This window comes from Hyperolius riggenbachi, chromosome 6 (genome assembly GCF_040937935.1).
Source record: "Hyperolius riggenbachi isolate aHypRig1 chromosome 6, aHypRig1.pri, whole genome shotgun sequence".
Lineage (NCBI taxonomy): Eukaryota > Metazoa > Chordata > Amphibia > Anura > Hyperoliidae > Hyperolius > Hyperolius riggenbachi.
This window is the reverse complement of record NC_090651.1, coordinates 236275757-236303653: the sequence shown is the minus strand read 5'-3', so window position 1 is coordinate 236303653 and position 27897 is coordinate 236275757. Positions and strand designations below refer to the sequence as shown.

The 27897-nt window shown below is 43.8% G+C and overlaps 1 protein-coding gene across 1 annotated transcript; it reads left to right on the top strand.

Moving 5' to 3' along the window:
• The first annotated feature begins 207 nt into the window (after nt 1-207).
• LOC137522685 (claudin-16-like) lies at nt 208-27089 on the top strand. The gene is made up of 5 exons (XM_068242750.1): nt 208-366; nt 17304-17406; nt 21165-21329; nt 26350-26541; nt 26998-27089. The coding sequence occupies exons 1-5, from the start codon at nt 208-210 to the stop codon at nt 27087-27089; spliced, it is 711 nt and encodes a 236-aa protein (XP_068098851.1).
• Nucleotides 27090-27897: the final 808 nt, after the last annotated feature.

The following is a 27897-nucleotide window of genomic DNA, read 5'->3' as shown; positions in this document are numbered from 1 at the left end:
TAGGCACACTTGCACCTGCAGACTGCTCTGCATTTAATAAAAAAATTAAGCCAAGTCAGCAAAACAATTTATGTTCTCCAATGATCTTCAGACCAAAGGACATTCGTTATCAAATCCATTTCTTTCAGATTAATAAACATATAAAAGTACAGTATAAGTATTATTAATAAGCATCTAAGTATCAAACTGCACAAGAGCTCATCCATGATGTGTAAAGAGTTTTTCATGTTTTGGAGTCCTCCAGGCTTGAGAATGATCGTGGCCCTCCAGTTCTTGGCTCTCTGCCTGGCTCTGGTCTCCACTGTCTTCCTGGTTGTAGCCACATGGACCGATTGTTGGATGGTGAATGCAGATGACAGCCTAGAGGTGAGACCAATAAATTACGCTAAAACGTCAGTCTTATGCAAAACTTTAGGGTGGATGTTAACCAGGGGTGTTGTTAGACTCCAGTCCCACAAGAACTAAGACACCACTAAGCAGCACCAAATAAAGGGGCATGCACTACGCAAAACTTTTGGTGGACGTTAGCAAGGGGTGTTCAAAAAGAATCAAGGGCTCCACTAAGCACCAAAGAGGGAGGGGGGGACATGCCCTACAGCAAAAAGTAGGTGTCTCGTAACAGACTGTGAGAGGTAGCAAATAATGGGCATAACACAATAGTCTGTGGACTCAGGTTGCATGCTGTAGGTACTTATATTACTAAGTCACACACAAGCTACACTGCTCCACAGGCCACAGTGTCATACTGTGAGAAGTGTGTTTCTAAAGATAAAGGTGGATGCTTGTAGAACCTAACACAGAAAATACACAGCAACCTACTAACCTAGCGTGGTTTAGTATAGTATATTCAATTCATCACCATTAACAGGGAAACATCAATGCTAAGCAGATATTTCATGTATTAATCAACATATACAGCTGTATGGTCACAACAGCATCTTAAGAACTGGAATACAACATAAAAATATAACATAAATAACTAAAATAGCTCATAGCATGTACAGCCATTATGTCCCCCTGCTACAGATTTGCTACAGAGTTTCTCTCCTGGAGAGATTTTCAGTATATTCCCCTCCACTATAAGGTTTTTCCATTAACATCCCTATACTGCCCCCAGTTATAATATTGTCATTATAATACCATTATACTGTATATATAATACTATAATACAGGTAATTCTCAGGGACTAAAGTCAGCCTTTATCCTTCCATCTTATAACAGAGCATTGTTTAATGGCTCATTCAACACCAGCATAACAAAAATGGCATACTTTAATTAATGGCATTTGCTGTGGACTTTCGTACTCAGTCAGGACATCTTTTGTAGTAATCATGTTTCTTCCCCACTTGGCATTATTTCATATTACAGAATAAATCACATTTCTCGCACACAATGTATCAGTAGTTTGTGAACTTATGCAAGAATGCAGTCAGCCCTGTCTACTGGAAATACCCAATATCTCACATTAAGCTAAATTCTTTGTGACAGGCTTACTATTTCCTGTTGGCTGACATCGTTCTTTTAAATTAGTAGGGCAGTGATTGATGCTGTCACGAAGATCCTTCTTCTAACTGGAAAATGAATTATACAAGTTCACAAGTAATGACATTTCCGCTGTCAAGTCAATGAGAACCATTTTTAATTTTATTTTTTTTCTGTACGCCAGGCACTTACACAGTGTGAGAGTAAGAATTATCATGGTTCTATGATGTTGGGAGAGCAAGAATGGTGCTATATGAACCTCTAATGTTTCATATACAAACAAAAATAAAGCAGCGCTCAAAGTGCAACGTGTTATGGCTCTGTACACTGTTAATCAAAAGTCCAAATAAAAACTGTTAACGCCCACTCCACGGGCGGATCGCTCTGGTAAGATGCGTGCGTATCTTCAACAATATCAGGTAAATTTGCAGATAGAGCTCATCAACAGTTCATATTATAAAGGCTTCTTAGAGTCCCCCCCCATAGAGCAACTCACCGGAGGATGCGGCCCAGGCCGGCCCGATATCGCTTCTGGGGTATATGGCCACCCCACTGCCTCCACCTGCACACCTCCAGCTATTCACAGTCGTCTAGGAGTACAAAAAGGGGCTTCCATAGCGTAAAAGTGTCTTTTATTAAAAATATAGGCTTACACCTTTAAAACTTGTCAACCAGTCAAACAACTCGGTCACATACATAAAAATGCACTATACAAAACCCTTATATGTTGTTATAGGGTTCGCGGTTTGTGGCCGAGCTATATGCGGATATAGGAGTGTGTATAATACACTACCAGCACCGCCGCTCACCGTGCGTTTAGCGTTACATAGACGGCACACCGCTCTAGATAATTGTAGTCTGCGCTGCGTGTGACGTCGTCGCTCCGTATCTCCGCCCTACGCGTTACGTTGTAAAACAACTCATCAGGGGCTACAGAGCCTCGGATGCGACGAATTTAAATCCTAGTAATGCATGCAAATTAGCCTCCCTATCGGCCAATCCACATGCCTGAATAGCGTGACCACACGCCGCGATCCCCTTACAGGAATTCAAACATAAATTCATGCTAACTTCCACTTTCTTACTTATTAGCATCCAGTTGGAATAAGATTATTTGCATATAACCAGAAATCAGTACACAATATATTCAAAAAATAAGAATGGCATTTTAATATGTTAACGGAATTCAGAATTAAAAAACATTACAACCTGTTACAGATCCCAAATTCTCATATGAGCCAGTGTGTGTGTAACACTTCACTGCAGCCAAGTACCCAGACGGGGACATTAATTCATTAATTCATCTCTATTCAACAAGAATGGTTAGCACACATTGCTACAGTAAAACCCAATATGGGTGAATAACACCATACTGCAGCCAAATAGCAGCACCGTCAATCACTGACCACCAATATGGCCATTGTAAATATTGATAGGGGCTTACTCTTCCTACAATTATATACAAATTGTCACTTAGTTAGGTGATGGTCTCTGGATGTGTTCCACATCATACTGGGCATCTCTGCTATTCTGTATACCTTGGTGCTCTCTTACCTCCCCTACCCTCCGGCACGGGGCTATACTATCAGGGGGCCCCACTTCTTGTAGAAAAGTGGTCACACCCAGATTACCATCCTCCCTTACAATGCACATTTTTAGGCTCACATGTTACTACTACACTCTCTCTGTCAGCAATCTACAAGCATACACCCCCACAGGTGATAGGAAGAGAGCACAGGGGCACCTAAATGACAAAGAGTATGATTATTTACTGCCGTCCGCACCAAAAATTCCAGTCATATACCAAACCCCAAGGATTCATAAGTACCCTGTGTGCCCTCCGGGTCGCCCTATAATTAGCAGGATGGGATCTATAACACACCCCGTTTAGGGGAATACTTGGATGACATGCTACAGGTAGCTGTATCATAGATACCTCATTTGTTGCGGGATACTAAACATACGCTTCAGATTCTGGATGGGGTACAGGTGACTGAAAATACATTATTGGGTACAGCCGATGTTTCTTCTTTATATACTTGCATTCCCCACCAACAAGGAATTGAGGCAGTCCGGAAGTATCTATCCAGAACTGAGATAAAAGAGGAGCAGAGTACGTTTATTGTAGAATTATTGAGATTTGCATTAACGCATAACTATTTTTGGCACCAGGGCACATACTTCTTACAGGTTAGGGGATGTGCCATGGGGGCCGGATACGCACTCAGCTTTGCCAACATCTTTATGGCAGTGTGGGAGGAAGAGATGTTGATCAGAGCAGAATCGGGGCGGGTCTTTAAATGGTCCAGATATATTGATGATCTGTTAATTATGTGGGAGGGCAGTGCCTCAGATTTTGAGAAATAGATCCAGTTCTTGAATGATAATGATCTAAATATCGAGCTGAGTTCTGTCTGTAGTTTTGAGAGTGTGGTCTTTCTGGATTTGGAGATCCACAAGGGGAACATGGTTTGTGAAATATTTACAAAAAAGGTTTGCACACCCTTAATTATGCAAAAAATCTTAAATTAATCATTCAAATAATTCAATGGGTGCTGAGTCTGTAAGACGGGCACATAAATGGCCCTAAAATGCCAAAATATATACAGAAATGACTCGCACACCAGCAAGGATATAAATGCAAAAAGTATGTATTCAAAATGTTAATAAATAGCAACACAGTATGTCAGAAAGGATTACATACAATAGCCTGCTTAGCAGACATCACAGTTAATGAGCATTACACTGATCAATCACATGGAGTCAAGTTGTAATGAGTATAAATAGATAGATGCATTACACTGGCAACAAACATGGTGATAAGTTATACAAATCAAATCAAGCAAAATGAGCAAGACAAAGACTCCATAGTGAGAAAAGTATACCCTGACAGCGCGCTGTTTCGTAACCTTCGTCAGAGAGTATACACAATGAGCTCCTTCTGGCTGCTGCAAGAAAGCACTGTGACACACTACTTTAAATACCTGAACAGACGCCGACCGCCCGCCCTGGACACCTGGGCTAGCCTTTTTGGTGCATGAGAGACTACGCGGCGGCCGCCGCGAGTCCCACCGCGTCACTTCCGGTATCACGAATCCTCGCTTCCTGTGCCGCCAGCCATACAGGGACAGACATCCCCAATATGGCCGTCGCACATGCGCAAAGCGGGGAAACCATGCCGGGACACATACGCTACGTACAATAACAGTAATGAGCAACATAAGATAAGCAGGTAGCGATGTGGATGTTCCAGAAGGCGGGTCTTCGATTCTTTATACAAAACGGTGTCCAGATGCAGGGCTTTCATGTACAGGTTACCACAACATTAATCTAAAAAGTAAAAATACAAAAATACATTATAAATCTACAGGAGCAGCACCGATCAGCAGCATTTAAAGGGAAAAACCTACATAAAGTACTAATGTGTAGAAACCAACAATTAGTCTGTAAAAACCGCACATTAGCCCAAAAATCAATCGAGCAGGCCCCAGAGCCTCAGTCCTTATCTCAAAAAGGGTATTAAATCCACCTCCTCATTCATACCACTTGGTGATTTACTGTCCAATTTATAAATCCAGAATAACTCTCTCTGAAGCAATTTCTGCTTCAGATCGCCCCCCCTAAACGATGGGGTCACCTCCTCCACTACCCTAAACCTCAACTGAGAAACATTATGGCCTGCTTCCAAATAATGACGTGCCACTGGCAAATCCAGTTCACCGCAGTGTATATTGCTGCGGTGCTTACTGATCCTAGTCCTCACTTCCCGAGAGGTCTGTCCAACATATACCCAGCCACAGGGACAGAAAAGACAATAAACAACGTTCTTAGTGGAGCAATTAGCAAAACCCCTTAGTGTGATGTGTTCCCCTGTACGGGGATGTGGAAAAGAGGGGCCCCTTTGAACATAGCTGCATTGTGCACAGTGGCCGCATGAGAACATACCAATAGGCCTTGGTAAACTGCTGAGCCAAGTGTCGCGACTTGATGTTGATGGACTAGTGCTTTTGGCGTGAACCAGAGAATCCGGCAGATTCTTGGAGCGACGAAATGCACATACAGGTTGATCGCGAAAGGTGTCAGCTAGAACTGGATCACTGCGCAACACATGCCAGTGTTCCTTAATGAATTTCTGTGCCTGTAGGGAAAGAGGAGAATAAGTTAGGATCATCGGGATACGCATGGTACCCACTTTGGCTTATTTGAAAGCAAGGCTGAATGATCCTTTGCCGCAGTTCTCTCTAGGGCCTGTCTCAAGACATTAATGTTATAACCTCTTTGTCTGAAATTATCAAACATGACCCCTGCTTCTCTATAAAATGCTTCGTCTGTGGAGGAAAGCCTCCGCAGGCGTAGAAACTGGCTGTAAGGGAGTCCCTTCTTCAGCCTCTGTGGGTAGTAACTTTTCACTTGGAGGTAAGTATTTTGTCAGTGGGTTTTCTATATGGTGCTGTATGCATCGAGTCCCCCTGAATGGAAACCAAAACATCAAAAAAATGTACTTGTGTTGGGCTATAATCCAAACTAAACGAAATGGTAGGCACTGATCTATCAAGATCTTGTTTAAAACTAAGCAATGAATCCTCTGTGCCGGCCCAAATCAGGAAGACATCATCAATGTACCTCAGCCAGCATAGAGCATGGCTGAGGTACAGAGGGTGGGTATAGACGAAACTGACCTCAAAGGCCTCCATAAAAAGATTAGCGTAGCTAGGGGCGACATTACTTCCCATAGCGGTTCCCTGTTGTTCAAAATTAATAATGTCTTAGCGAGCTCCACACCTAATATATCTTACTCACAATACCGTGGGTATGCTGCAAATTCAAATGTCACACCAACATATAAAATTATAAAAACCAGAAATTTGCGCTGCCTCACAGTCCACTAATAGCAAGGAATAACCCAAAGGAAAGTTCTTGGCCTCGTAGCCACCACCGGCGTAGCTGATCGTCTTCAGTCAACCTCAGACAGAAGAAAGACAAGAAAAAAATTCATCGCATAGCCTATCAGTTCAAAATTGATCCTCCACCAGCTAGGGCCCGTGTGATATTTAGAGGGTAACACCTTCTTCCTGTGTTCCACCACCCGCAGGGATTGCCCTCACCTTTGGCTGTAGCTGCCCAGACCTCACAGACAGCAATCAGCACATATAGGTATCACCAAGTCCTGGCTTCTCCTCATTTCAGACCAATAGGATTACTCCCGATTCCAGGTTTAAAACAATAAAAGACATATCATTGCGTAGGCTGCTACTGCAATTCTTCAGACGGGATCAGACCCAATAGCCACTATGTCACCGTGCCTAGGTATCTATAGGGGCCACCTCTATAACACACAGGTGTGCTACCACCCAGCAGGACCGTGCTCACCTTTAATCTATGCTGCCCCAGTCATAGACAGCCACATAGTATTTTTTGGTAAGCGGTCCTCCACAGAAATGCTGGCTAGTATATGTTCCCTCCACGCATGGATATAATGCAGCCCACTGCAACTAGACAATCTTGATATGGTGTAAAATCATTTATTAGCCACGCCCTACGCGTTTTGTCTTACGACTCATCAGGGGTTCCCTGTTGTTGCTGGTAAAAACTATTTTCAAAACGGAAGTAGTTCTTAATCAGAACCACTTCCAACAGCTGGAGAAGCAAAGTCCATCAGAGCTGGGGTAATATCCATTTTAGCCAAGTTGTTCCGGATGACAGAGATGCCTTCAGAGTGAGGAATAGAAGTGTACAGGCTGGTGACATCCATCGTGCATAGGAGAACAGGAAAGTGGAAAGAACCAAAGCCGGAGAGTTTAGAAAGAAAATCAGTTGTGTTCCACAAAAAAGAACACATGCAAGAGACCCTAGGCCGAAGAACCTGATCCAACAAAACAGCCAGTGGTTGAAAAACAGAGTTAGTGCCCGCCACAATTGGTCTACCTGGAGGATGGAAAAGTGTTTTGTGAGGCGAGGCCTGGGCTTTGTCCCAACCCACTCAGGGTCTCTTTTGGAGTTAGACTGTGATCTCTTTAATTTTTTTAGGACTTTGCGTATCAAGGCCTTCTTCTCCAGCCAGGTCACTGCCAACAGACCCTCTTCTCATCTATTTCCCCCGGAGGTTGACCTAACTATGTGTAGGGCCAAAAGTAAGTGGCAACCGCCTACTACATCTCATACTGTGGAAACATTTATTCACTTGGTCCAACGTGATCTCTGCGATGTCGGTCGGCTTGAACGTCCAGCTCATGGCAATTTCCCCATTGGGGAGCGTCAGGCGCTTACTTCTTTATGCTCTAATCCTGGGCTGGTAATCAAGCCGGCCGACAAGGGCGGGGCCACGGCGGTCATGAATATCAGTGATTATAGACAAGAAGTTATGAGGCAACTTAATGATGCCAATGTTTATTTGAAACTTTCAGGGGATCCCACTACTATGATCAAACAGGAAGTTGACAACCTGATTTCAGGTGCCCTTGAGGTTGGCATCATTTCCAAACGATTATATGACTTTCTTTTTACTCCATTTCCTCTTACTCCACTCTTTTATGTTCTTCCTAAAATTCACAAAACACTTTTCCATCCTCCAGGTAGACCAATTGTGGCGGGCACTAACTCTGTTTTTCAACCACTGGCTGTTTTGTTGGATCAGGTTCTTCGGCCTAGGGTCTCTTGCATGCGTTCTTTTTTGTTGGACACAACTGATTTTCTTTCTAAACAGGGAACCGCTATGGGAAGTAATGTGGCCCCTAGCTACGCTAATCTTTTTATGGAGGCCTTTGAGGTCAGTTTCGTCTATACCCACCCTCTGTACATCAGCCATGATCTATGCTGGCTGAGGTACATTGATGATGTCTTCCTGATTTGGGCCGGCACAGAGGATTCGTTGCTTAGTTTTAAACAAGATCTTGATAGATCAGTACCTACCATTCCGTTTAGTTTGGATTATAGCCCAACACAAGTAAATTTTTTTGATGTTTTGGTTTCCATTCAGGGGGACTTGATACAAACAGCACCATATAGAAAACCGACTGACAAAAATACTTACCTCAAAGCGAAAACTTACCACCCACAGAGGCTGAAGAAGGGACTCCCTTACAGCCAGTTTCTACGCCTGCGGAGGATTTCCTCCACAGACGAATCATTTTATAGAGAAGCGGGGGTCATGTTTGATAATTTCAGACAAAGAGGTTATAACATTAATGTCTTGAGACAGGCCCTAGAGAGAGCTGCGGCAAAGGATCGTTCAACCTTGCTTTCAAATAAGCCCAAAGTGGGTACCATGCGTATCCCGATGATCCTAACTTATTCTCCTCTTTCCCTACAGGCACGGAAAGTCATTAAGGAACACTGGCATGTGTTGCGCAGTGATCCAGTTCTAGCTGACACCTTTCGCGATCAACCTGTATGTGCATTTCGTCGCTCCAAGAATCTGCGGGATTCTTTGGTTCACGCCAAAAGCACTAGTCCATCAACATCAAGTCGCGACACTTGGCTCAGCAGTTTACCAAGGCCTATTGGTATATTCTCATGCGGCCACTGTGCACAATGCAGCTATGTTCAAAGGGGCCCCTCTTTTCCACATCCCCGTACAGGGGAACGCATCACACTAAGGGTTTTTGCTAATTGCTCCACTAAGAACGTTGTTTATTGTCTTTTTTGTCCCTGTGGCCGGGTATATGTTGGACAGACCTCTCAGGAAGTGAGGACTAGGATCAGTGAGCACTGCAGCAATATACGCTGCGGTGAACTGGATTCGCCAGTGGCACGTCATTTTTTGGAAGCAGGCCATAATGTTTCTCAGTTGAGGTTTAGGGTAGTGGAGGAGGTGACCCCATCGTTTAGGGGGGGCGATCTGGAGCAGAAATTTCTTCAGAGAGAGTTATTCTGGATTTATAAATTGGACAGTAAATCACCAAGTGGTATGAATGAGGAGGTGGATTTAATACCCTTTTTGAGATAAGGACTGAGGCTCTGGGGTCTGCTCGATTGATTTTTGGGCTAATGTGCGGTTTTTACAGACTACTTGTTGGTTTCTACACATTAGTACTTTATGTAGGTTTTTCCCTTTAAATGCTGCTGATCGGTGCTGCTCCTGTAGATTTATAATGTATTTTTGTATTTTTATTTTTAGATTAGTGTCGTGGTAACCTGTACATGAAAGCCCTGCATCTGGACACCGTTTTGTATAAAGAATCGAAGACCCGCCTTCTGGAACATCCACATCGCTACCTGCTTATCTTATGTTGCTCATTACTGTTATTGTACGTAGCGTATTTGTCCCGGCATGGTTTCCCCGCTTTGCGCATGTGCGACGGCCATATTGGGGATGTCTGTCCCCGTATGGCTGGCGGCACAGGAAGCGAGGATTCGTGATACCGGAAGTGACGCGGTGGGACTCGCGGCGGCCGCCGCGTAGTCTCTCATGCACCAAAAAGGCTAGCCCAGGTGTCCAGGGCGGGCGGTCGGCGTCTGTTCAGGTATTTAAAGTAGTGTGTCACAGTGCTTTCTTGCAGCAGCCAGAAGGAGCTCATTGTGTATACTCTCTGACGAAGGTTACGAAACAGCGCGCTGTCAGGGTATACTTTTCTCACTATGGAGTCTTTGTCTTGCTCATTTTGCTTGATTTGATTTGTATAACTTATCACCATGTTTGTTGCCAGTGTAATGCATCTATCTATTTATACTCATTACAACTTGACTCCATGTGATTGATCAGTGTAATGCTCATTAACTGTGATGTCTGCTAAGCAGGCTATTGTATGTAATCCTTTCTGACATACTGTGTTGCTATTTATTGACATTTTGAATACATACTTTTTGCATTTATATCCTTGCTGGTGTGCGAGTCATTTTTGTATATATTTTGAACATGGTTTGTGGACCAAGACGCACTTCAAAGCTACAGACAGGAATGGCTTTATACCGATAAAAAGTTGCCATCGCCCCCAGTGGATGAGGGCAGTACCCAAGGGGCAGTTTCTGCGCATCAGAAAAAATTGCAACAATATGGAGGATTACAATGATCAATCAATCAGGTTAGCCCAGAGATTTATAGATAAAGGATACTCTCCTGCTGTGATAGAAACCCAGAGAATAGAAGTGGGTGCAGTAGAACGGAGTGATACTTTTCAGGCAAGACCCAGGAATAAACAGGGGATGGATTTTGGCTTCTTAACAGAATTCAATAAACAACTCAGACAATTGGAAGCCATTGTTAAAAAACATTGGGGTATACTTAAACAGGACCCCCCATTGGGGAAGGCCCTGCCGGATAAACCTAAGTTCCTATATAAAAAGTCCCCGAATTTAAAACATTATCTGGCCCCTAGCTGTGTTAACCCGCCAAAGTACAAAAGGAGCCCATGGCAAGAGGACGTTTTTCACCCTTGTAGAAGCTGTAGAGCTTGCAAGGAGGGTTACACTATCAAGACCAAGGAAGTGAGGTCTCATGCCAACAATAAAACATTTAGGCAGGGGTCACACTTGTCTTTCAGTTTCTACACTTTTCAGAAAACTGAAAGACAAATGTGACCTCTACCGTACAACAGCTAATGTAATTTATAGAGAAAACTGACAAATTGCGCAAGATGTCAGTTTTTTTTCTGCATGCGAAATCTGCATGAAAGTGTGACCTAGCTCATTGATTAACATGAGTTCTCAGTTGAAGTCAGTTTTTCTGTGCAGAAAACGCGTACGAAAGCCGGTAAGTGTGACCCCTGCCTGAAAGTTAGGGTGTTCATAACCTGCAACACACCCCATGCAGTGTATTTGATGTGGTGTACTTGTGGGTTACAGTATTTGGGCTGGTCGACTAGAGCATTGCGCAAAAGATGGGGAGAACATATTTACAACATAGGAAAGGGCTTTATACAGCACAACCAGTGCTGCTCGGATACCATTTTCGCACTTTGCACTTTGCACATGTTTGCACTTTGCACGTGGCACTTTGCACTTTGCACGTGGCACTTTGCACTTTTCATGTGTTTGCACTTGCACGTGGCACTTTGCACGTGTTTGCACGTGGCACTTTGCACTTTTCATGTGTTTGCACTTTGCACTTGGCACTTTGCACTTTGCACGTGTTTGCACGTGGCACTTTCCACTTTTCACGTTTGCACTTGGCACATGGCACTTTGCACGTGTTTGCACGTGTTTGCACTTTGCACGTGGCACTTTACACGTTGCACTTTGCACGTGTTTGCACTTTGCACGTGTTTGCACTTTGCACTTGTTTGCACTTTGCACGTGGCACTTTGCACGTGGCACTTTGCACTTTGCACATGTTTGCACGTGGCACTTTGCACTTTTCATGTGTTTGCACTTTGCACGTGGCACTTTGCACTTTGTGCGTGTTTGCACGTTGCACTTTGCACTTTTCACGTGTTTGCACTTTACACGTGTCACTTTGCACGTGTTTGCATGTGGCACTTTGCATGTGTGTGCACTATGCACGTGGCACTTTACACGTTGCACTTTGCATGTTGCACTTTGCACGTGTTTGCACTTTGCACATGTTTGCACTTTGCACTTGTTTGCACTTTGCACGTGGCACTTTGCACTTTGCACTTTGCATGTGGCACTTTGCACTTTGCACGTGTTTGCACGTGGCAGGCAGCAGCTGGCCTGGTGTGTGCACAGCACACACACAGACACATAGCAGCTGCAGCAGCACTGCAGCACACACTCTAAATGTCACACTATGACATCAATCAAGCTAATGAACGTTTTAACTATAGTGTAGTGATAGTGAAGGGGTTAATCACTGAACAGCTTATCACTGTGTACAGCCCTTGGCCCAGCAGCACTGCAGCACACACTCTAAAGGTGGCCATACACTGGCCCGATTCCCGGCCGTTTCGACAGCAGATTCGATCCTGGGATCGAATCTGCTGCCAATCGTTCGCGGTAAACGCCGCCGACGATCCGATTTCCTCCCGAAATCGGATCGGTCCGTCGATCGCGCCGTGCGGGAAATTACCCTCGATCGCCCGCGGGTAAAGTGCGCGTCGCTAGCGGCGGCCGATCCGATGAAAAGTACATTACCTGATGCGGGCTCCCGGGCGTCTTCTCCGCATCTTCTCAGCGCTGCACCCGCTCCATCCCGGCGCTTCCTGGGTCACTGCAGTGACCCAGGAAGTTCAAATAGAGGGCGCTATATTTGAACTTCCTGGTCACGGAGTGACACAGGAAGCGCCGAGATGGAGCAAGAACAGAGCGGTGCAGCGTGGAGAAGATGCCCGGGAGCCAGCGTCAGGTAATGTATGTGCGGGGGGAGGACAGGCGGCAGGAGCAGCTGAACAGATTGTGATCGGTTTCAGGCTGAAATCGATTCACAATCTGTTTGCAGTAAAGGCAGCCATACGATCCCTATCTGATCAGATTCGATCAGATAGGGATCTGTCAGCTGGTCGATCTGATGGCACATCGACCAGTGTATGGCTGCCTTAACTGTCACACTATGAGACATTAATCAAGCTAATTAACGACTTAACTATAGAGTAGTGATAGTAGTGAAGGGGTTAATCAATGAACAGCTTTAGGTTTATAACTGTGTACAGCTCTTTGTAGGGCACCAGCACTGGAGCATGTCTCTCAGTGTGAATTCAGCAAGCCAGGACGATCTGTCTCATCATAGCAGCCCTCCTTATTATACAGGGGGGCTGGCCAGTGTTCCTTTCTGTGATTGGGTGCCAGGGCTTAGGCTGGGAGGCATCTGATTGGCTCAATGAGGTCAGGTGGTGCCGGCCAGGGTTCCCCTCTGTGACTGGTTGCTAGGACTTCTGCTCTGATTGGCTCCAGGACGTCATCACCTTAGTTACAGTATTTTGGATCCGGATACCCGCAATATCCGCAGATATCCGGATTATGCGCCCAACTATCCGCAGATAGCTATCCAGATTTGGGCCCAGCTATCTGCAATCCGAATCCGGTCGGATAGGCTTAAAAAGTTCTGATATCCGGGTTACCCGGATATCCGGAATCCTTATGAGCAGCACTGTGCACAACTTCTCTAAACATTTTTTTGGAACAACATGCTGCGAACTGTAGGCGGTTGAAAATATGTGGGGTGGAAAAACTGGTACCTGGGTGGAGAGGATGTAATAAGGAGAGAGCAGTGTCCAGGTTGGAGACGCAATGGATCTACAACATGGAGACACTCAAACCAAAAGGCCTGAACATTGAAATTGATCTGAACTGCTTTATCAGTAATAGTTAGGTGGGGTGTATATGTGGCCTGGGGGGGGGGGGGGGTGTCCTTGTTATGATAACCCAGTGATCTGGGAACAAGTTCCCTAATGGGTTCTGCGTGTCTAAGGTGCCCCTGTGTTCCCTTCCTATCACCTGTGGGGGTGTATACTTGTAGATTGCTGACAGAGAGAGTGTAGAAGTAACATGTGAGCCTAAAAATGTGCATTGTAAGGGGAATGGTAATCTGGGTGTGACCACTTTTCTACAAGAAGTGGGGCCCCCTGATAGTATAGCCCCGTGCCGGAGGGTAGGGGAGGTAAGAGAGCACCAAGGTATACAGAATAGCAGAGATGCCCAGTATGATGTGGAACACATCCAGAGACCATCACCTAACTAAGTGACAATTTGTATATAATTGTAGGAAGAGTAAGCCCCTATCAATATTTACAATGGCCATATTGGTGGTCAGTGATTGACGGTGCTGCTATTTGGCTGCAGTATGGTGTTATTCACCCATATTGGGTTTTACTGTAGCAATGTGTGCTAACCATCCATTTGAATAGAGATGAATTAATGTCCCCGTTTGGGTACTTGGCTGCAGTGAAGTGTTACACACACACTGGCTCATATGAGAATTTGGGATCTGTAACAGGTCGTAATGTTTTTTAATTCTGAATTCCGTTAACATATTGAAATGCCATTCTTATTTTTTGAATATATTGTGTACTGATTTCTGGTTATATGCAAATAATCTTATTCCAACTGGATGCTAATAAGTAAGAAAGTGGAAGTTAGCATGAATTTATGTTTGAATTCCTGTAAGGGGATCGCGGCGTGTGAGCACGCTATTCAGGCATGTGGATTGGCCGATAGGGAGGCTAATTTGCATGCATTAATAGGATTTAATTTCGTTGCATCCGAGGCTCTGTAGCCCCTGATGAGTTGTTTTATAACGTAACACGTAGGGCGGAGCGACGACGTCACACACAGAGCAGGCTGGACGCAGCAGGTGCTGCAATTATCTAGAGCGGAGTGCCGTCTATGTAACGCTAAACGCACGGTGAGCGGCGGTGCTGGTAGTGTATTATACACACTCCTATATCCGCATATAGCTCGGCCACAAACCGCGAACCCTATAACAACATATAAGGGTTTTGTATAGTGCATTTTTTGTATGTCACCGAGTTGTTTGACTGGTTCGCAAGTTTTAAAGGTTTAAGCCTATATTTTTAATAAAAGACACTTTACGCTATGGAAGCCCCTTTTTGTACTCCTAGATGACTGTGAATAGCTGGAGGTTGCCAGGTGGAGGCAGTGGGGTGACCATATACCCCAGAAGCGATATCGGGCTGGTCTGGGCCGCATCCCCCGGTGAGTTGCTCTATGGGGGGGGGGGCTCTATGATGCTTTTATAATATGAACTGTTAATGAGCGCTATCTGGAAATTTACCTGATATTGTTTCACATAGGGATGATCGGAAAGGGCGATTTCCGATTCCGCGGAAATTTGGAATTCCGTCAGAATGAAATTCCGTATCCGTTACATTTCGGCAGTATTTGGTGGAATTCTACGAAATTCCGCGTTCCGGCGGTACAATAGCAGTACTCTCATTTGAAACCTCGTTTTTGAAACATCGTAGGCCATGGGACCTAGAGGCTGTTCCACCAGTCATTTGTTTTTGTTTTTTGGAGTAGCAGGAGTTGTCGTAGGCCAAGGGACCTAGAGGTGTTTTCACGGCTGTCACTATAATTTTTTTGGGAGCAGCAGGAGTTGTCGTAGGCCATGGGACCTACAGGTGGTTCCACGGCAGTCATTATAATTTTTTTGGGAGCAGCAGGAGTTGTCGTAGGCCATGGGACCTAGAGGTGGTTCCACGGCAGTCATTATAATTTTTTGGGGAGCAGCAGGAGTTGTCGTAGGCCATGGGACCTAGAGGTGGTTCCATGGCAGTCATTATAATTTTTGTTTGGAGCAGCAGGAGTTGTCGTAGGCCATGGGACCTAGAGGTGGTTCCACGGCAGTCATTACACTTTTTCTTTGGAGCAGCAGGAGTTGTCATAGGCCATGGGACCTAGAGGTGGTTCCACGGCAGTCATTACAACTTTTGTTTGGAGCAGCAGGAGTTGTTGTAGGCCATGGGACCTAGAGGTGGTTCCACGGCAGTCATTATAATTTTTTTGGAGCAGCAGGAGTTGTCGTAGGCCATGGGACCTAGAGGTGGTTCCATGGCAATCATTAAAAAATTTTTGGGGAGCAGCAGGAGTTGTCGTAGGCCATGGGACCTAGAGGTGGTTCCACGGCAGTCATTATAATTTTTTTTGGAGCAGCAGGAGAAGTTGTAGGCCATGGGACCTAGAGGTGGATTTACGGCAGTCATTATAATTTTTTTGGGAGCAGCAGGAGTTGTCGTAGGCCATGGGACCTAGAGGTGGTTCCACGGCAGTCATTATAATTTTTTTGGGAGCAGCAGGAGTTGTCGTAGGCCATGGGACCTAGAGGTGGTTGCACGGCAGTCAATATAATTTTTTAGGGAGCAGCAGGAGTTGTCATAGGCCATAGGACCTAAAGGTGGTTCCACGACAGTCATTATCATTTTTTGGGAGCAGCAGGAGTTGTCGTAGGCCATGGTACCTAGAGGTGGTTCCACGGCAGTCATTATAATTCTTTTGGGAGCAGCAGGAGTTGTCGTAGGACATGGGACCTAGAGGTAGTTCCACGGCAGTCATTATAATTTTTTTTATTTTTTTTCTGTGGTGGTTGCGCAGATGGCTTATCAGCCCTGAAGTGCCAAACCCGGTGCCCGATTTACCTCTGCTCACCGATTTACGGCACACAGAACAGACTGCCCTGGATTCATCCTCTTACAGAACAGTAAAATAATTCCATGCAGGGGACGTGCATGCACGTGGAGAAGTGGTGCGACCTGTTCTAGCACGTCCATGCTCAGCATTGGACTGGTGGGTACTGACAGACGGGAAAGCAATTGCAGGCTGCTGGCCAACCGTCTGCTCTGTTTCTCCATGCTGCTCACGCCTGCTAGTGCCTAACCCACCAGATAGCGACCATGTTGGATCAGCCGCCTCATCATCCAAAACATCATCCAGTTCAACCAAATCACTGGAACCCATAAGAGACTCTTCTGGACCCCCCACCTAGCCACGAAACACCTCTGTATTTGACTGGTGATGATGTAGATTGGTGGTGACACAAGCTCCCAGTTGTGATAGAATACTACTACTGGATGAAGAAAACACAGGGGCATTTCTTTCACCACAGAACCACTACTTCTTGGGACCTTGGTCTCATGGTCTCTTCCAATGCCTCCTCCTATCTTTTCTTTATCCGCTTTTAGGTCATGTTTAAACAATAGAAAATATTTTAGGTCACATCCCTATAAAAATATAGAAAATCTTGAAAGGTTTCACAAAGTTTTAAGTACCATTAAGCAGTTGTAAGCTTAAATAAGGAAACGTGAAAGGAATATCTATTCACTTTAAACCCACTTCTGTAACTCTCACTCCTGAGAGTTCCAGAAGCCACCACCAAGTACAAATTAAATTACACAGAAAGAATACCTTGCATAGCTGTTACTTTCTGAATAACCCTAGCATATATATATATGAGTAAAAAAAATTCCTTCATCCAGGTCAGCCAGAAATGTCGAGGATTGTGGTGGGAATGTGTGACCAATACTCAGGATGGCATCAAAACATGTGACCAGTATGAATCCATATTAGCTGAACATCCATGTAAGTATAGAAGCACCCTTACAGGCATAAATCTACAGTCCTTGCCAAAAGTTTTGAGACTCTCAAGAATATTGGAAATGAGAAAATGTGATGCTTAAGTTTTTATATCAGCAATTTGCATATACTCCAGAATGTTATGAAGAGTGTTCGAATGAATTGCATAGTCCTTCTTTGCCATGAAAATTTACTGAATCCCCCCAAAAAAAACCTTTCCACTGCATTTGATTGCTGTCATTATCGGTCCTGCTGAGAACATTTCAGTAATCGTCTTGTTAACTCAGGTGAGATTGTTGACGAGCACAAGGCTGGAGATCATTTTGCCAGGCTGAATGGGTTAGAATGGCAGACTTGACATGTTAAAAGGAGGGTGATGCTTGAAATCATTGATCTTCCATTATTAACCATGGTGACCAGCAAAGAAACGCATGCAGCCATCATTGCGTTACATAAAAATGGCTTCACAGGCAAGGATATTGTGGCTACTAAGATTGCACCTAAATCAACAATTTATAAGATCATCAAGAACTTCAAGGAAAGAGGTTCAATTCTTGTTAAGAAGGCTTCAGGGCAACCAAGAAAGTCCAGCAAGCGCCAGGATCGTCTCCTAAAGAGGATTCAGCTGTGGGATCGGAGTGCAACCAGTACAGAGGTTGCTCAGGAATGGCAGCAGGCAGGTGTGAGCGCATCTGCACGCACAGTACGCATCTGCAGAAAGTATGGTGAATGGACTGCTGAGGACTGGGGCAAAGTCATATTCTCTGATGAAGCCCCTTTCCGATTGTTTGGGGCATCTGGAAAAAGGCTTGTCAGGAGAAGAAAAGGTGAGCGCTGCCATCAGTCCTGTGTCATGCCAACAGTAAAGCATCCTGAGACCATTCATGTGTGGGGTTGCTTCTCATCCAAGGGAGTGGGCTCACTCACAATTTTACCAAAAAACACAGCAATGAATAAAGAATGGTACCAAAACACCGTCCAACAGCAACTTCTTCCAACAATTCAACAGCAGTTTGGTGAAGAACATCAATGAGCTAACGCATTTGCACACCCATATGTAAAGATTGGCGTGCAAAGTACAGAAATGAGAGTAATGCGAACAAGAGAAAAGGCTGTACACAAACTGCACCACCAAAACTATATTCAGAAAAGTATAAATTTTATTGAACATCAAAAAAGACCATAAAAACACTTAAAAAAGGGTCCTATGACCCACTAAGTCAGAAACCCATTATAAAGACACATGATAATGCCATAATAATAAATGCTTCTCCTCAAAGAAATAGATACAGCCTGAAAAAACAATACACTTTAACCTGAGGCTCAAAATAAGAGCCCCAAGTAAAGAATGGAGACCCGGGTCATGCACAGAAAACAGTGACTAATACAGTGTGGATGAAAAGAGAAATAAATGGGTGAGTAATATCTGTCACCTAGCGTGCAATAGGGTATATGCTCATAGACAAGTGGAATATATGGCGTGATACAAACAATGATGATGAGCAGATATGCAGCTGGCTAACAAGTGACTGCCAAGTGGTTAGGCATACTGTACCGACCAGGGACTCCACAAAATGGATGGTGATAATCTCAGGTTGAGGGAAGCATGTGAGGCTCCACGCGTGGCGTGATCTCTATGATCACTTCATCAGGAGCTGAGGATTGTGGGATATGGGATGGATCACTTCATCAGGAGCTGAGGATTGTGGGATATGGGATGTCCCATATCCCACAATCCTCAGCTCCTGATGAAGTGATCATAGAGATCACGCCACGCGTGGAGCCTCACATGCTTCCCTCAACCTGAGATTATCACCATCCATTTTGTGGAGTCCCTGGTCGGTACAGTATGCCTAACCACTTGGCAGTCACTTGTTAGCCAGCTGCATATCTGCTCATCATCATTGTTTGTATCACGCCATATATTCCACTTGTCTATGAGCATATACCCTATTGCACGCTAGGTGACAGATATTACTCACCCATTTATTTCTCTTTTCATCCACACTGTATTAGTCACTGTTTTCTGTGCATGACCCGGGTCTCCATTCTTTACTTGGGGCTCTTATTTTGAGCCTCAGGTTAAAGTGTATTGTTTTTTCAGGCTGTATCTATTTCTTTGAGGAGAAGCATTTATTATTATGGCATTATCATGTGTCTTTATAATGGGTTTCTGACTTAGTGGGTCATAGGACCCCTTTTTAAGTGTTTTTATGGTCTTTTTTGATGTTCAATAAAATTTATACTTTTCTGAATATAGTTTTGGTGGTGCAGTTTGTGTACAGCCTTTTCTCTTGTTCGCAGTTTGGTGAAGAACAATGCATTTTCCAGCACAATGGCGCACCGTGTCATAAGGCAAAAGTAATAACTAAGTGGCTCGGGGACCAAAATGTTGAAACGTTGGAAACTCCTCAGATCTTAATCCCATTCAGAACTTGTCATCATTCCTCAAGAGGCGGGTGGACAAACAAAAACCAACTAATTCTGAGAAACTCAAAGTGATTATGAAAGAATGGGTTGCTATCAGTCAGGATTAGGCACAGAAGTTGATTGAGATCATGTCCAGTCGAATTGCAGAGGTCCTGAAAAAGAAGGGCCAACACTGCAAATACTGAATCTTTGCATAAATCTCATGTAATTGTCAATAAACGCCTTTGAAACGTATGAAGTGCTTATAATTATATTTCAGTACATCACATAAACAACCGAAACAAAGATCTAAAAGCAGCGAACTTTGTGAAAACTCATATTTTTCTCAAAACTTTTGGCCAGGACTGTAGAGATGGTACCTTTATTCTACTTAAAGAGGAACTCCAGTGAAAATAATGTAATAAAAAAAAGTGCTTAATGTTTACAATAATTGATAAATGATGTATTCATTGTTTGCTCATTGTAAAATTTTTCCTGTCTCTGATTTACATTCAGACATTCATCACATGGTGACATTTTTACTGCTCACAGGTGATGTCACTGGAAGGAGATGCTATGTTATTTCCCACAATACAGCAAGGCTCCCGCAATGTGATGTAAGGATCTCAGAGCTGTGAGGTGCTGACATCACACTGTGGGAGGGGTTTCACCACAAAATCAGCCATACAGAGCCCCCTGATGATCCCTTTGAGAAGAGACATAGATTTCTCATGGGAAAGAGGATCAGCTACTGATTGGGATGAAGTTCAATTCTTGGTTACGATTTTTCTTTAAGGAGAATTCATGGAGAACCCATGATGAGTTTTAATCAGGTGATTAATTTGTAAGGTTCTGAGTGGATATTTGTGATCATATCTCACTTCTGTTTCCTGTTCTGGCATACACAAGCAGCAAAAAGGAGACATGATTACATAATCATGAACTACCAGTTAGAGAGTTACAAACCAGTCACTTGATCAAATCGATGCCATGGGCTTCCATACATTCTCCACAATGAAAAAAAAAAAAGATATTTTCTAAGATACGCAGAAATGCACTACCCTCAATGTAGCTATTATAAATGCCAATTTAACAGGTGCAGACAGATTTCAACACAAAATAACCTGGCCACATAAAATTTGCGCGCACACACCCCAGTTTGGCAGTTTTGTACGCAACGACTCTCGAAGCAGAGACTTTCATCGAGTGGTGGCCATGGGCTCCAATATTAATTTAGATATAGTACTTTTACACTGATTGTCTCCACCTCCACTTGAATAAGGAGTTTACAAGCTGAATTGTCTTCCTCTGGTAAATTCATTTGTGCTGCTGATAAATGTGTTTTTTCTTTACAGTAAAGATTGTCCTTACAAGAGCCCTTATGATCACAGCAGACATCCTGGCGAGCTTTGCCCTCTTTATGCTGGTGCTGGGATTGGATGTGGTCAAGTTCCTGAGGGAGGAGCCTCATATTAAGCTGCGCATGTGCTACATGGCAGGATTCATATTTGGAATTGGAGGTGGGTTTTCAGGACTATACTTAATACATTTTTGGATAAAAAAAAAAGGGTTAGAAGATATGTTGGGGTTTTATTACTGACTGTGTTCCGTTTGAGAGAAATCTTCCTAAAAACAGCAAATTATTATTATTTTATTTATTACATTTATTTTTTACATTTTCTATAGTGCTGTACAACATGCAAAACATAGAACAATGGGGAGCATAGATTGATGAGACGTTCAACATACTGCACAATCAGGACACAAGTGCCGATACATACAATTGATGTTTAGTTTGAATAAAACAATAATACGGATAGATGTTCATTTTATAAATTGCACAGAAATAGTAAAAAAGGGGGAGGTCCCTGCCGTTGAAAGCTTACAATCTAGAGGGTAGCGGAGTTGAGACACTCAGGAAGTAGACAAAGGGGTTAGCGAATGGGCCAGTGAGCTTTAAATTCTAGCTATAGCAAATTATCAGCTTGTCTGAAAAGGTGTGTCTTGTTTGAAAATTTCCAGGCTTAGAGTATGAAGGATAGGCTGTTGCATAGAGTTCTAAAGGAGAGGTGACACTTGTGAGAAGTCCTCAATGCGAGAGTAAGAGGAGGTGACCAAGCTGGATAACAAGAGGGTCTCTTGGGAGGAGTTAAAGTCCAGGAATGGAGATTAATAAGGAAATGTACAGAGGGGATAGCCTGTGTAGAGCTTTGTGTGATAATGTTAGCAATTTAAACTGGATCCTTTGGGTGACTGGTAGTCAATAGTGCATTTGGCAGAGAGGGGCAGCATCAAAGGAACGAGAGGTGGATGAGCCGAGTAGCAGAGTTCAGTAGGGACTGGAGGCATGCAACTCTGTGTTTTGATAGGCCACAGAGTAGGGTGTTACAGTAATCAAGATGGGACATGATTAGAGCAAAAACAAGCATTCTAGTAGCCTTTTGTGTAAGGAATGCACACATTTTGTAGATATTTTTGAAATGGAAAAATAGTTACCGCATTTTTGGTGAACTATAAGACTTTTTCTCCCCCAAAAGTCTTAGGGCTCGTTTCCACTAGTGCGGTGCGAATCGCTGGGATTCCACCACTGACGAAATCGCATGCGGATGCGATTCCGCATGCGTTTTTGCCGCGATTTCGCATGCGATTTCGCATAGGCAGGGTATATGCGAATTTAACCATGTCACTGCCTGGTTCAATTTACATTAGTTTTCATGCGAATTCGCACGCGAAATCGCGGCAAAAAACGCATGTGCGTTTTCCCTATCAAATACATAGCCTGCGAATCGCCTGCATTCCTCACGCAGGCGAATTCTGCAGGCTCTACCGTGCAGAAAAATCCTGCACAGAAAAACGCTGGAAAAAACTGACAAGTGGAAACAGGGCCATCCACTTGTATTGGCTGTGCGAATCCGCATGCAGACAACGCATGCGGATTCGCTCTAGTGGAAACGGGCCCTTATGGTCCACAAGTGTCCTGTGGATGATGCTGTTCCATGTCCCTTCTGTCCCCATATCCTCCATCCCCATCTGTCCCCGTGGTTCTGTCCCCCTACCCCGTGTCAGAGAGGTTGTTAGATGCCACGCTGGGGACAGAAGGGACAGAGCAGAAGGCACAGGGCAGGGGGACGGAGCCACACCGGGGACAGAAGAGACAGGGAGAGGTGGAAAGGAGGACATAACGACAGGAGAGATACAAGGGAACGCAAGAAACGCAGGGGGACAGAGGAGACAGAAGGACACAAGGGGACAGATGAGACACAGGAGGGAAATAATTGGGGGGGATTGATGGGAGAAGATTCACAAGGCCATGGACCTCCAAGTTTAGTATATATATTTTCTACCCTAGTTTTGTCCTCTAAGGCCTCTTTCAGATTAGGACGTTGCGTTTTAGGGGACGTTAAGGTCACATAACGTGCCCCTAACGCAACGCCTGGTGGTGTTGAAGGAGGATGCCAGAGTGAGCCGCGTTATGCAGCTCTTGGTGCGCAGTATAGACTGCGGAGACCACGTGATGGTAACACTCCGCATCATGTGGTCCCGCCAGCCAATCAGCGCACAAAGCGGCCACTCCAGGAAGAAAACATTGCACTTCAGCAGTGCAGTGAATATTAATTAGCCATGTGGCTAATCACTGCGCATGTGCAAGCAGTCTAACGCGGCTAAAACCGCGTAGAAAGCACAGCATGCTGCACTTTCATACAGCGTGAAGCATTACCCTGTAACGCAACGTGGGCACTGTGAACAGCCCATTGAGTTTTTATTGCTCTGAGTTGGGATGCATTACAGGCTGCTCTAACGTGCACCTGTAACGTTCCACTGTGAACACAGCCTTAAAGAGACACTGAAGCGAAAAAAAATATATGATATAATGAATTGGTTGTGTACTATGAATAATTACTAGAAGATTAGCAGCAAAGAAAATATTCTCATATTTTTATTTTCAGGGATATAGTGTTTTTTCTAACATTGCATCACTCTATAATATGTGCAGATTACACAACACTCAGCATTCAAAATGAGTCTTTCAGAGCAGTCTGTGAAGTAATGAACTCTCCTCTAGCAGAGGAAAAGTAAACAGTTCAATTACAGTTGAGATAATAAAAGTCAGATAACAGCCCTCTCCACGACTAAGTTACTCAGAGAGCTTAATAGCTTTTTTGCATAGCGATAACAACTGGAGTTTCTCAACTCTTCCTGTACTGGAAACAATTAGACTGATGTATCTGATCTTAATGTTTTATTTCTTAGCTGTGCTACACATACAAATCATAATATCATCATTTTTTTTTCGCTTCAGTGTCTCTTTAAGCTAGGTGCATCTTATGGTCCGGAGGGTCATTTAGTCCGAAAAATACAGTAAATCCCAGATGAGATGGAAAAATAGTTACTGTTAAATCCGACCTCTGACATTGGAGCGTGTGCCCATTTAGGTGTACTATTCCTCTGCTCTGGTGACTTCTGTAACCATTTATAATGCCTTTCACTTACAGTCCTGGTGCCAGCAGGGACCCAGCCAATACTGAATGTAATGGCCCATACTCACGAGGGACTTTTGTCGCCTCAACACGCGGAGCGCGCGTGTTGCGGCGACAGGTCGCCCGTGAGTATGGGCCGTTGCCCGCGCGCGCACCCCGAACTGTCGCCCGTCGCTCATGTCGCCATGCGATTGAAAGTTTCAATCGCATGGCAAACAGTCGCCGCCGCACCTCCGCCGCAACTGTCGCTAGTCCGCGTGAGTACGCGGACTAGCGACAGCAACATGATAGTAAATAAACGGCGCTTCCGGCGGGGGGAGGGACAACGGCGACAGCTTCCGTCGCATCAGTTTGCCAGGTTTGCCAGGTCCCTCCGCCGTGTGTATGCGGAGGGACCTGGCGACTAGCTGTCGCCAGCATGTCGCAAGCACGCTCCCGTGTGCTTGCGACATGCAAAAAAGTTGCCCGTGAGTATGGGCCATTAGAGATGTTACTACTCTCCTCTACATTAACCAAGAGAAATAAGTTTGATGTTCCAGTTTCAAGGGAACCTTGTCAAATGGTTTCCTAATTTTCTTGCTTTGTTGTCTTTTAATGTATTTTACATTCAAATATTTTGCTATTGTATAATCCCAAACCAATATGCTAGGTAAACACCATTCAATTTTCGAACCAATAATTTCTGTCATGACCCAGCCCCCGTAAAACAACCTATGGGTCAAAAGTTTCCTCAGGCTCACTTAGCCTTTGCAATGTTGTAGGGGGTGGGGGGAGTGAAACATTGCAAAGGCTGAGTGAGCCTGAGTAAACTTTTGACCTTTATAAAAACATGAATATCTCAAAAACTATAAAAGATAGAAAGATGATTTGTGCAGCACAAATGAGCACACACACAGCACAAACCACGCATATCTGTTTCATGCCCATAGGTTGTTTTATGGGGGCTGGGTCATGTTATCATTTTGGAGAAAATAAGTGCTATTATCTTCAAAAAGAGAGCAGCACAAATCTTAATTTTTGCAGCCTAAATGGGCACAAACGTAGCACTAACCAAACATGATGGAATTTTTATTTGGGCTGATTGTAGGGGGGGGGGGGGCAGCTTCACCGGGGCCCATTAAGGTCTATGCACGGCGCCCAAGTCATGTGCTACATGGTGCCATCCAAGTGCCGAAATGACTTGAATGGGACCCAAGGCTCCTATCAGATTACAGGAGAGCTACTCCAAAAGTATACATAAATTCTTTACACACCATTATGTTATAATTACTACAGTTCCAGGAGATCAAAGAATCCAAGCTAACCATTCCATTACTAAAGTATGTATCACTATTATTAGGGGTTATGAAATTAAGGGTTATGGTTGGTTAGTGTTAGGTTCAGATGAGGGTTAGTGTCAGATAAGGGTAGGGTCAGAGGGTTTGGGTTTAAGTGAAAGATTAGAATGACTTATACAATTCCATTGTGAACAGGCTATGCATTAATGCAAGCTTTGGGTTGGTGTGGGGGTTGCAGCCACTGTGTCAGGGAAAGGTCAGGGGTCAGGATTTGTATTAGGCTTATCTGATACATTAGAGGCAGGTGAGGGGGAAAAGGTGATGCTATGAAAATAAGTTTTGTCCTGTCTACTTTGCTTGTTTGCACCTTTGATTCATACATATTATTATTATAAGGTTAAATAATCTTTTAGCTCCCATTGGGGTGTAGTCACAACAATCGTTTTTATATAGCGCAGACGATGCATATAACAATTAATGAATGTTACCTACACTGTGCACTGTGACTTACGCAAATAGCTTAAGCACTGATTACACCCAAAGCACGTCTACGCATGTAAAAGAAACAGCAAGTGTGATGAGTGCATACTCAACTTCTGTTATTTGCGTAAGTCACGATAATGCCTACATTATTTGCATAAGTCGCTGTTTGTAGCTTACGGAATTTTATGTGCACTATCAGCACAATGTAAAATGTAATGTCCCTTTGTGAATACACCCATTATATCATATACTAATTACCCTATGTTAGCACATTTCAGAATATTGTGCACTGTTTCACCCAGGTATACCAGGTATGATCGGGTCTGTGTGGTACGCAGTGGAGGTGTATGTAGAAAGGACTACTCTGGTGCTACAGAACGTATTCCTGGGAATCCACTATGAGTTTGGATGGTCTTGCTGGCTAGGAATGGCTGGATCTACTGGTTGCATCTTGGCATGTACTGTTCTTACATGCTGTCTATACATATTTAGAGGTCAGTATGTATTATGCTGCTCACAAAATTATTGCATTGTAATGCTGTCAGCTGATTAAAGTGAAACCAAGGTGAGAGTGATATGGAGGCTGCCATATTTATTTCCTTTTAAGCAATACCAGTTGCCTGGCTGTCTTGCTGATCCTCTGCCTCTGAAATTATCATCCATAGACCCTGAACAAGCATGCAGCAGATCAGGTGTTTCTGTTATTTTCAGATCTGACAAGATTAGCTGCATGCTTGTTTCTGGTGTAATTCAGACACTACTGCAGCCTAATAGATTAGCAGTACTGCCAGGCAACTAGTATTGTTAAAAAGGAAATAAATGTGGCAGCCTCCACGTTATTCTCACCTTGGGTTTATTTTAATAGTTGACCAGCAGCAAAAATTACAAATGTTATAGATAGCAGTAGAAATGTACATTTTACATGCACTATTTTCTTTCTATTGTAACAGATATAGGGTCATCATCCAGGCAGCAGCAATCTGTATATAGATTTGGAAGAACAGCTACAGGCAAGATGTATGCCATGGTCTCCAGGGTGTGACTGCCATGTCCTCCGAATAATATCACCTGATATATAGCATGTAGCATCTTATAAATAACATTTATTCCTTGTATTAATGCTTTTTATATACACAGACTTGTAATGTCGAAGCCTTTTTGTGGATCCTGAGTTTAAAAGTGTTTAAACAGAACTTGAACTGAAATTAAAAGCAAAAATAACCATACACAGGTCATACTTACCTCCTGTGTAGTCTACTCCTCAATCTCTTTCTCTTCTCCTGCATCCCATTTGTCCACTAAGATCAATGGAATTCTCTGTCCTCCATTTTAAAAATGTCCATTACCCCATAACAGCTTCCTGGTCAGCACACTGTTAAACTGTAATATCGCCCACTTAAAGAGAAACTCCGACCAAGAATTGAACTTTATCCCAATCAGTAGCTGATACCCCCTTTTACATGAGAAATCTATTCCTTTTCACAAACTGACCATCAGGGGGCGCTGTATGGCTGACATTGTGGTGAAACCCCTCCCACAAAGAAATTCTGAGTACGTACACTTGGCAGTTTCCTGTCTGTGAACCCTGTTGCACTATGGGAAATAGCTGTTTACAGCTGTTTCCAACCGCCAAAACAGCATGCAGCAGCTACATCACCTGCCAACAGTAAAAATGTCACCATGTGATAAATGTCAGAATATAAATCAGGGATTTAAAATATTTTACAATGGGCAAACACTGACTAAATCATTTATACAAAATTATTGTAAAAATGAAGCCTTTTTTTATTACATTATTTTCACTGGAGTTCCTCTTTAAACCATAGGAAAGCCCGGATATTACCTTGCAC